This window comes from Monopterus albus, unplaced genomic scaffold, assembly GCF_001952655.1.
Source record: "Monopterus albus unplaced genomic scaffold, M_albus_1.0 scaffold46.1, whole genome shotgun sequence".
In the NCBI taxonomy this organism is placed as follows: domain Eukaryota; kingdom Metazoa; phylum Chordata; class Actinopteri; order Synbranchiformes; family Synbranchidae; genus Monopterus; species Monopterus albus.
In genome coordinates this window covers 1,726,539-1,737,499 of record NW_018127926.1, presented here as the reverse complement: position 1 = coordinate 1,737,499, position 10,961 = coordinate 1,726,539, and the positions used below count along the sequence as shown (strand labels likewise).

The window sequence follows — 10,961 nt, the reverse complement described above, 5'->3', positions numbered from 1 at the left end:
CAACAATTGTAGAAGCAGGTGGAGCAGGTCAGTAGAGAATTCTTTTACATTTATCTATTATAAAGTGTTGCATGTGCAGATGAAGCTCTACTTTTTCTTAAGTGTTGTGATAGTGTATTTAGCATTTATATCCATCAATTGTCATCACACTCGCCAGTTTTTTAGCCCGCTAGCTAGGTATCATAACATCCCTGTTGTATCTACTGTAAACAGATGCTCATTCTCTCTCTCTCTCTCTCTCTCTCTCTCTCTCTCTCTCTCTCTCTCTCTCTCTCAGGATATAAGGTTTTGTCACTCTTGGAGATGCCTGCAGATACTATAGACCAGGCAGATGTTTACATTCACATCACGTTCATTAAGAAATGGGACATTTGTGCTGGTGCAGCACTACTCAATCATATGGGTAATGTAACAACTACTATTTTCCATTGTTTAGTTTCCTTTTCAGTCTCAAGGTTGATTCTGATTTTTCTGCTGATTAAATTGCCTATTTTTGTTCATTATAAAACATTGTACTACATTTAGCACCTTATGCAGACAATAGCCCTTTTATGTTGGACCCCATCACTCTTAGTAAGAAGGTGATGGAAAAATTGCTATCTATAATCTTTCTATGAAGTGTTTGTACAGCATTGACATTTCTTAGAAAAATAAGATATGTCTTATACTCCGTGCATCATCCACACAAACAGATATGCTAAAATGCAGCAGTATATCAGTGATACTTTAAAATAGAATAATAAACCCTACTGTATTTATTCATTTTTTATGAATGTGTCTGTCATCTCTAGTTATTTTTAATGTGTGGAGTGCACTGTACCAATAATGTATAATCCCTGTGATTGTAGGAGGCCACATGACAACCCTAAAGGGAGAGGACATTGACTACAGTGGAACACCAGTTAACAAAGGAGGACTGGTGGTCAGTGTGGGTGTGGACCATAAAGCCATGCTGGAGAGATTACCAAACTGGGACCCTGAGAAGCACTGAAAAACACAAACACAGAGTCAGTGGTAAGATGGAGCTAATGTACCCACACTGAAGGAAGGTGTGCTCAACTGGGCACAACATACAGAGACTCATAAACAATAGGCAAGCAAAGGCACTTCCAAGAAGCAAGAGCACAGTTGACAGGTACACAGCACAGAACGCTTTTGCTTGCCTATTGCTTATGAGGCATAGTAATTGTTATTGTGGTTAGGGCAACATGTGGCACCCCTTTTTTATAAGTAAGAGTGGGTTATAAGCATTACCAGGCCTGCACAGTTTCATCATCATGGGACACCAAACATCTACCAGTCAGATGGATTGGACTCAGTGTAGCTGCCACTGGAATCTGCAGTGGCTGACACAGTGGCTCTCACTGCACACTCCCCTACATGTATAAACAGATATTTGCAGCTAGAAATTGTACAGTAAATCTTTCTCTTCCAGTGCATACACATGCTCATGATGAACACTGGACAACAGTTGCCATCGTTGGATCCCCTCCATTCATCTTCAGAGGGCAGCAGGATGACTGTAAAGTGAAATGATAAACTGATGAGCACAATACTGAACATTACAAGAAATCCTGTCTAGTTACTGACTTACATCATCTTCATTCCCATCTTTTTCACATGGTATTTATACAATCAGTTTAGCTCAATTACTGAAACAACCACATATTATTTGAGACTGGACTGAGACTCGCTCTGAGAGGGAACAAAAAGGCTCTGTATCCTAAACAGCCACTGGGTTATTGGCCACTAGGAGCTACTTCAACAACAAATCCTATAATAACCAACGTGTTACCCCACAACAATTCATTTTACCCGGTCTGCTTTTGCATAGTCATCTAGTGTGGCAAAGAGAGAGAGAATTTGCCTTTGGATTGACAGTGAACACTGACAGTGGGGCATCAGCTCCATGGCACTTTCTGGTGTCATTTATTGTAGTTGCTAGTCTCTTAAACTCTGGGTCAGGACTCAAGTGGTACATGTATATTTTAAAGAGACTTGAGAGTCAGTGTATTTGCATTGAATTGGTCGTTGCTTTAAAATGGTTAATTTAATTTCTGTTTGAATGTGAGTTTGAGGTAGTGTTTGCAAAAAGATGAAGCACTAAAATTTTGTAAAATAATTAATAAGAATACATTTTTACAGATTACATTAGTTCCCAGGGCATGCCTAGGCCCAGAGAGGATCAGATTTGCTAAGTTACTAGTTTTGCCCAAATATGTGGTAGCCAAACAGGAAAAATGTTTTATTAGAATTTCAAAAGCATTAAATGGTAAAATGTAAAAAGTTATTTATTTTCCCAGTTTACTAGGGACGGCATAATGTTTTTCTCAGTATAATTCAATAGAAGATATAGGGTTTATAAATCTATTGAATCACTACATATAAATTCAGTGACAACAGTGTATGACTGCAGAATACTTAAAACCTAGTTAGACAATACTGGTATGACTCCTTCCTGTCCAAACCTTTTGTGCAACTAAGGTATTGGGTGCTATCACAACCTGCAAAATATAACCCACAGAAATTACATCCTGCTATTTTGTCAGTTTTAGATTAGCAGTAGACTGAACTGCACTGACTGTGTTGAAGTACATATGTACTTGCATGGTTTTATTATCTAACACTTTTCACCAAAATGAAAATGTCTTTGGCTCAATCAGCATCTGTTTCTGGGGACTGCTGTAGTTTATATGCTGTTTGCTGTTAGTAAGTGTTTAAAGTTTTACATCCAGTACTTTCATTTTGTGCAACAGACGCTGACCTGAAGTTTGAATTTTACATTTGCTGAATGTTTGTTAAATGAAGAAAAAATGCTTTCATGTCATTTTCTTGGAGATGCAAGTGACTTGTATTATGTTCCGTTTGTTTCATCACCCTTTGTGTTGTTAAACTTGTATGAGTTAAAAAATGGGTCTAGAGGGTTACAAGTTAAAAGTTCTTATACTGTATGTTCTGCCACAAACGTAAGATAAAAATAGATGATTATCATAAACTTTTGTAAAGTTAAAGGCCTATCTGGATGATGATGATGGTGGTGGTGATATCAAAAAGGAGACAGCTGGACTCAAAGAGACAAGAGACACCTGCTGTCAGTCCTACACCTGTTGGACTCTCACTTGATTCATTTCAGTTTTATGATTTCATTGATCTGCACAGGACAACATTGTTGATGGGTGACGAAGAGGTGCATCCCAGTTCTCTTAACTGATCATTCCTTACTTCTCAACCCTTTCTTGACCCAGAAGTTGTACCGCTGCACCATCTTCTAGGATGTTTCAGTTCTCTTGCTGATGTTGGGAGGAGTGAGGAGGCTGCTTAGACAAGACATGAGTGAGAGACCATCCTTTGTGGAAGTCTTTTATGGACTGACGCACCTGTTTATCACTTAGTGATTGTATGCTTCAGGTTAGGGAGTGGAGGAAAGGATATCTCATGTCTCAAGATATTTTTGGTTTCTTTTTCCATGCATGTGTGAGGGACTTGGATGCAAGGAAAAGACAAGTGAGGGAAATGTGGATACAGGTAAAGGAATTGAGATGTACCCTTTGTTGTCCTCAGCACTCAGCATGACTTTTGTAAATGCTGCTATGCTAACACTGATTGATATGCAAGGCTATAGCAATGGAACTAGTACTGTATTACAGTGACATGGTCATCACACGGGTCATATTGTTTGAATGGACATTTGAAAACAATACACTTCCTTAACTTGGGTTTTGGCTAACTGTGTAATGAATTTAAAAAAATGTTTGAGTAAGAAATAATGATTAAAGGGGTACTCCTGTGATTTTTTTTGTGTGTCAAAGTCTGTTGACAGGTGTTGGGACGTTCTACTGCATATGTGAAAACAAAGTTGCGTAAAAGCTTTTATTCCTCCAGAAGGAGCTACAGTATTGTTGAAAATAATAGCAGTACAATGTGACTAACCAGAATAATCCAGGTTTTTAGTATATTTTTTATTGCTACATGGCAAACAAGTTACCAGTAGGTGCAGTAGATTCTCAGAAAGCAAACAAGACCCAGCATTCATGATATGCACGCTCTTAAGGCTGTGCAATTGGGCAATTAGTTGAAAGGGGTGTGTTAAAAAAATAGCAGTGTGGCATTCAATCAGTGAGGTCATCAATTTTGTGAAATAACAGGTGTGAATCAGGTGGCCCCTATTTAAGGATGAAGCCAGCACTTGTTGAACATGCATTTGAAAGCCTGAGGGAAATGGGTCGTTCAAGACATTGTTCAGAAGAACAGCGTACTTTGATTAAAAAGTTGATTGGAGAGGGGAAAACCTATAAAGAGGTGCAAAAAATTATAGGCTGTTCAGCTAAAATGATCTCCAATGCCTTAAAATGGAGAGCAAAACCAGAGAGACGTGGAAGAAAACGGAAGACAACCATCAAAATGGATCGAAGAATAACCAGAATGGCAAAGGCCCAGCCAATGATCAGCTCCAGGATGATCAAAGACAGTCTGGAGTTACCTGTAAGTACTGTGACAGTTAGAAGACGTCTGTGTGAAGCTAATCTATTTTCAAGAATCCCCCGCAAAGTCCCTCTGTTAAAAAAAAGGCACGTGCAGAAGAGGTTACAATTTGCCAAAGAACACGTCAACTGGCCTAAAGAGAAATGGAGGAACATTTTGTGGACTGATGAGAGTAAAATTGTTCTTTTTGGGTCCAAGGGCCACAGACAGTTTGTGAGACGACCCCCAAACTCTGAATTCAAGCCACAGTACACAGTGAAGATAGTGAAGCATGGTGGTGCAAGCATCATGATATGGGCATGTTTCTCCTACTATGGTGTTGGGCCTATTTATCGCATACCAGGGCTCATGGATCAGTTTGCATATGTCAAAATACTTGATGAGGTCATGTTGCCTTATGCTGAAGAGGACATGCCCTTGAAATGGTTGTTTCAACAAGACAATGACCCCAAACACACTAGTAAACGAGCAAAGTGTTGGTTCCAAACCAACAAAATTAATGTTATGGAGTGGCCAGCCCAATCCCCGGACCTTAATCCAATCGAGAACTTGTGGGGTGATATCAAAAATGCTGTTTCTGAAGCAAAACCAAGAAATGTAAATGAATTGTGGAATGTTGTTAAAGAATCATGGAGTGGAATAACAGCTGAAAGGTGCCACAAGTTGGTTGACTCCATGCCACACAGATGTGAAGCAGTTATAAAAAACTGTGGTCATACAACTAAATATTAGTTTAGTGATTCACAGGATTGCTAAATCCTAGAAACAAAAACGTTTGTACAAAATAGTTTTGAGTTTGTACAGTCAACGGCAGACACTGCTATTTTTTTGAACACACCCCTTTCAACTAATTGCCCAATTGCACAGCCTTAAGAGCGTGCACATCATGAATGCTGGGTCTTGTTTGTTTTCTGAGAATCTACTGCACCTACTGGTAACTTGTTTGCCATGTAGCAATGAAAAATATACTAAAAACCTGGATTATTCTGGTTAGTCACATTGTACTGCTATTATTTTGAACAATACTGTATAAACTTATGTATGCCACATAACAAAAACCCTGACTAATTATATTCATCTCCATCCAAAAATGAAAATCACCCCAACATTTTTAATTTAGATTTCTGTCTCCTTTCCAGTTTTAAGTTTCATATGAGGTCAAGAAAAAACTGCAGATTTTGTATAGTCACACAGCAGATTCCTAATTTGTGGCAGAAGTCTTTCATTTCAGTTCTGGTCACCATGACTCAATTTGGCCCATTGCTGTGTAACATTGGTTGAGGAAAAAGCAAAAACACAAATGTGTCATGTTTCTGATTGTGACAGACAAACCTCTGTGACCTCTCCACCTCTGTCCTTTCAGCCCAGTCAAGTTCTCAGGGGGGTGCTGGCCCCAGAGCCCCCTCAGCAGAGGACCAAGCATCCTCCAGTCACCTCAGGACCAGGCCATGGAACTGTCCACGCTAGAGCAGATGGACGTCACAATCAGCTCCGAGGCCTCGGCCCCTCTTCCCATTCGTCAGCCTGCCGGGGTGAACCGGGCTCAGATGAAGCAGCAGGCCTATCCTGTCATGGCCAAACGACCTGAACATCTACGTATGAACCTATGACCCAACATGCCTTTTTAGGCGAGTTTATTTTGTCACTCTTTGTTGATATTTTTAAAAACAAAGCAAAAAAGATATGGATGCTAGAGACGATGAAAATCAAAAATTGCACATCCACACACTATGTATACGGTCACAACCCGGAGTTTGTGCGTGGGTCTGGGACTCCAGCGTGCTGCAGTTAAGAGCTACCGACAAATTCACCATCTTGCATCCTCCTCCACCTCAGGTCTCATGACCTGTGTCTACTGACTCCCCCTCCCTTTCTGAACTGGACTAGTAGGACTGGATGTCCTATGAGGATCTTAAAGCCTTTGTGTAATCTGGAAATCAAAGGCTTCATGTATCACACAGTTTGCAGGCGATTTAAACTAAATGCAGTTGGTCTGTTGTACAAGATGACGTCCAAAGTGCTTTGTGCTCTCTGAATGAATGCCAGTGAGGAAACTGCTTCCACTGGGAGATGATGTTACTTCTCCTTAGAGAAAACATGCTCCCTGGCTCCGATATTGATATATTGTATACATTTATTATAGAAAACGATCAAAGAAACTGTTGTGGGCAGTGGACAAACAGAGGTTCTAGTATTGATGAATATTACTTTGTCTTGTTTTACAAAATGAATGCATTAACTGTGCTGTACATCAGTGATGAATCAGAGCCTAAATTTAAAAAAAAAAATCATGTTTAATTCTTTCAGCAGTGGTGGTGTGGGCAACTTGTGGATGGCTTATTTGATGTGGGATCCATACTTTAATTTATCTGCCCTTCAAGAATATGTCACTAGGGGATTTTTTACTGGATTAGTTTGACGCGATGTTGGCGTCACTCATTCCTATAAACACCCGAAACATCAATCTGATCTCAGTGCTGCTTTGTTTGACCGCTCACTCTACTAAACACCCCTTCAGGCCTCTGTAGTGAAGGGACAGGGCCCAAGTGACCCCTGGAGTGAAATCGTATTGAAGACTGGCACCAGTTGATCTGGACGTTGTCTGCCACTGTGGGGGTTTTACAGCTTCTTGCATCAGCGTTCACTTGTGTAGAAAGGAAATGTCAGAATTCCTGAAAAGCAAGGGAAGTTATAATAAAAGGAAAAATAAAAAAAAATACAAGATGTGTTGTTTTTGTGTGTAATCATCTGTATTCAAAGGAAAAAACAGAGACCCTTTTCGAAATGACCCAGTATTGTGAAAGTAGATGTTCATCATAACATTGTAGAACAGCAAAGCTGCTAGCATGTTTACATTTCTCATGATACAATCACCCTGTGCCAACATTTTAAGTGACTGGGGATTTGGACAATTTGGGCAACATAAAAAAAAACTCAGGGTTATGAGGTAACATAAAAACCAGGTTAGCAGATTATAGTAACTGATCTGAAACCCCAATCTAAGCACATACATTGATCAGCCATTACATTATGAACACTGACAGGTGAAGTGAATAACTGATCATCTCTTTACAATGGCACCTGTCAGTGTGTGGGGTATATTAGACAGCAAGTGACCAGTCAGTCCTTGACGTTGATGTGATTGAAGCAGGAAAACCATAAAAATGTCATTAATTACTTTCAAAAGATTCCATTTTGTTTTGATCTTTGAGAAATACTATACAATGGTCTCTATGAAGAGAAACATTCGGCAGCTATAGTGATATCGCAGCTGGAGTGGGGAGGCTGTTGAATGTGTCTAAAAATGATCTCTCACTCATTTTCCTGACCACAGTTTTCACTCCTTTTACATAAGTTTTCCACTGAATGGTTTCAGAGTGAGCTGCAAAGTGACACAAGTACCAACCAACTGCTGCATTGATCCCTGTGTACACAGTAGTAGGCAGCTGGTCATAATGTTATGGCTGATCAGTGTAAAGGCTTTGGCATATGCTGCTCAAATGAATAGCCATACAGTCTGTTCATTACTTGTGCTGGAATAAATTAACATGAAAGGCCAATAAACATTGCAGCGAAGTCATGTAGCATGAAGCTAAGTTTAGGAACTGGTAACAGTTTCATGTAGACTTCAATGAACCAGATGAAAAAAAAAACTGTTAGCACAGTATGCAAAGTAATAACCTTTTTTACATGTGGTTTCAGAAAGTACAGAAAAAAATAAAACTGCAAAATGAGTCTTATCCTTAAATAAACCCAGATTTACATTTGATGACAGCTGAATTTGTCAGTGCTGGCTTTCAAGAAAATACTTCATTCTTATGTACAATATGCAAAACCTAAGCAGAGCATTCAATTATCAGCTTTCTCACCAGACTGCTGCACTGGGACAAGAAATTTGTGTATTTTCTTGTTTTAACAGACCACAGCCAGTGATAAAACACTGTGTATTTACTAGATATTTAGTGATCAGTCAACATAACATTCAGTCTTGAATAAGGCTCCCGAGGGCAGCCTGCCACACAGGTAAACATATTACATCTCAAACTGAGTAAAGCTCTGTGATGGATAGTGTTTATGTCCCACCCAAAGGGGCTCTGCTAGGGGATCCTTGATCTACACTACAAATATATATATGGATGTTAAAATATTTGTATTAGGCCCATAATACGTTGTTGCATTATCATATAGCGTACAGTATATTGGCTTTTCACATATAAAGGATGGATATTCGTTTTCTTCTTGCAAAACTCATTGTGCACTCCCCACTTTTGCTATTAAATATCTGAATTGGTCCTACAGTGGGTAAAATGAATCAGAGTCAAGGAAAGTTTGGAAAATAAAAGATTGCTCCAACAGAAAACCATTTAATATTTAGACATGTAATTTCGTGTAACCATCAATGATACTGGTTTAATATTACTCATAAATCACTGCAAATTAAATTCCTCATAAGGAATGCATAGTCAGCTTCATACTTTGGAAAACCAAAAGAAATAACCAACACAATGAAAGCAACCATATTCTTTTCTGTATCTATCTATAACTACAGTACATTATCAAAATCACTTTTACACAGCGACCATTCATCAATTTAACAAGTGTATCTTAACATTCGTGGACTGGCTTTGAATTGTTGTTGCTGGATGCCCTTCATAGTCCAGAGACATTGATACAGTACGCAAGGCACAAAGAACATTAAAGGGAAAAAAATACATTCAAATAATCATTAAAAAAAATGATTCAGATCCGAGTCAATAAGCACTGAGTTTAAGGTACTTGGATTTCCAGATGAGTATAAAGTTTGACAGAGTTATGACAGATCAGACGGTTTGAGAAAAGAACATCTCAAAAATAATTTCCTGTTACTTTGGCCTAAATACCAGAGTGAGGCTGCAGACTACAGACTTCATTCACCCTGAATAATGACAATGCATATCAACTATATGCTCAAAGCAATTATCAGTGTATGTCAAGATCCCAACAGGTATCCACAAACAAAATGTGTGCAGACTATGACGACAGATTTATTTCAGAGGAGTACATTGCTATATTTTCCTGTCTTTTCCTTTTAGTATCATTTAATATAGAATAAGCAACAATTAAGCAAGATACGCAAAAATCACATTTCAAGATTTACGAATACTGGAGGCTAAATTTTTGTTTTGGTGAAAGGTATTTTTACTACTGTTCCTCCTTGGATGATTAAATATAGCAACCCCAACCATCTGGCCATCCATGCAGACAACAAACCCAGTATCAAAGTACTCTTTAACCCAGCTCTACTTTGGTTGAGCGAGTTCAAGCTGGAGAATATGGTTTGAGAGAAAAAGAACATTACATTTTCTATAAAAGTTTTAGGTCACTCTGAACATTTTAATTTTCAGCACATGTCCAGAATTACAGGCAGCGTGAGAGATGACTGGAAGGTTGTTTTTTTTTTTACCTCCGCAGAAGATACCAGTGGTGCATGTCCTCAGATGTATTCACTTCAAGGTGACAGTGTGTGAGGCTGAGAACCTAACAGCTAGAGCCGGACCAGAGTGACTAAACCAGATGGATGGTATTACAGTATGTGCACCCTTTATAGTAGCTGTTTTTGCAGCAAAATATGCAGAGTTGCACAAAACCAACATGAGTCTGTGTCATCGCTGGTCAACTCTGCATCTCCATGCAGCAGGGCTCTGCTGCTGCAGCGACCTCAGCTTCTTTCCGAACCAAAGCCACCAAACTACACCGATCACAACACACACAACTGACTCCACATAGTAGCCGTCCAATGTCACAACACAAGCACCGCCCTCCTTAACGCACAGCTGGAGATGGGGACAAAAGAAGGATATTCAGTTTATACATTCTAGATAAGAACAGGCACACCGCCTCTTTCCACACTCTCTAATCACTTACCCATGCCTCTTCTGGAGAGCCACAGCTCTGGCCGACTGCCCCCCGGCACTCTTTAGAGGTCAGTGGATCCACCATCCACAGAGCCACAGTGGACGGCCAGTTTCCTCCAAGATTAGTGACGGTGTTCAGTAGTGTCATGTAGGTCCCGCCAATGACTGGGTCACTCACTTTGGCATGAAAAGCCATGCAGGCCACATACATGCTGTACAACGATACCTGGGGTAAAAATGAGAATTTTTTCTTAAAACTAAACAATTCTCAAAGTAACAGTGTCATTCACTCAAAGTTTGGATTAAATGATCCATTGTTCCTAATCAGCTAATGGAAAAAGCCAAGATCCAGAAAAAGGATCTGTTGTTTATCACTGAAATACTGTCACTTGGCGTCACACCTAGTAACCTTAATGCTGTTGAACTTCCATTATCAGACCACAAGTTTGTTCGGTTCGACCTTACACTTGTGATGTCAAAGTCTAATCTAAGGCATACCATATTGTTCTGTAATCTTAAAAATATTCATCTCAGTGGCCTAAACATACTACCTAATACCTCTGCTTTGCTTACTTGCCCCTCTTT

General features: G+C 39.4%; 2 protein-coding genes and 1 long non-coding RNA gene across 6 annotated transcripts in view; 2 read left to right on the top strand and 1 right to left on the bottom strand.

Moving 5' to 3' along the window:
- Positions 1 to 3,790, top strand: LOC109960284 (uncharacterized). The gene is made up of 4 exons (XR_002274977.1): positions 1 to 27; positions 278 to 403; positions 849 to 1,014; positions 1,436 to 3,790. It is a non-coding gene; the product is annotated as an uncharacterized LOC109960284 (long non-coding RNA).
- Positions 1 to 6,943, top strand: part of rps6kb1b (ribosomal protein S6 kinase b, polypeptide 1b) — a 19,445-nt gene extending 12,502 nt beyond the window's left edge. The window contains exon 15 of the mRNA XM_020600260.1: positions 5,846 to 6,943. Within this exon, the coding sequence (XP_020455916.1) occupies positions 5,846 to 6,092 (247 nt within the window). The 3' untranslated portion in view covers positions 6,093 to 6,943. The remainder of the gene's footprint in view (positions 1 to 5,845) is intronic.
- Positions 6,944 to 9,912: 2,969 nt separating this feature from the next.
- Positions 9,913 to 10,961, bottom strand: part of LOC109960280 (acetyl-coenzyme A transporter 1) — an 8,633-nt gene continuing 7,584 nt past the window's right edge. For all 4 annotated transcript variants that reach the window (XM_020600255.1, XM_020600254.1, XM_020600252.1 and 1 more), the window contains exons 8-9: positions 10,387 to 10,602; positions 9,913 to 10,295 (exon numbers count right to left, since the gene is read on the bottom strand). In XM_020600255.1, the coding sequence (XP_020455911.1) occupies positions 10,125 to 10,295; positions 10,387 to 10,602 (387 nt within the window). In that variant the 3' untranslated portion in view covers positions 9,913 to 10,124. The remainder of the gene's footprint in view (positions 10,296 to 10,386; positions 10,603 to 10,961) is intronic.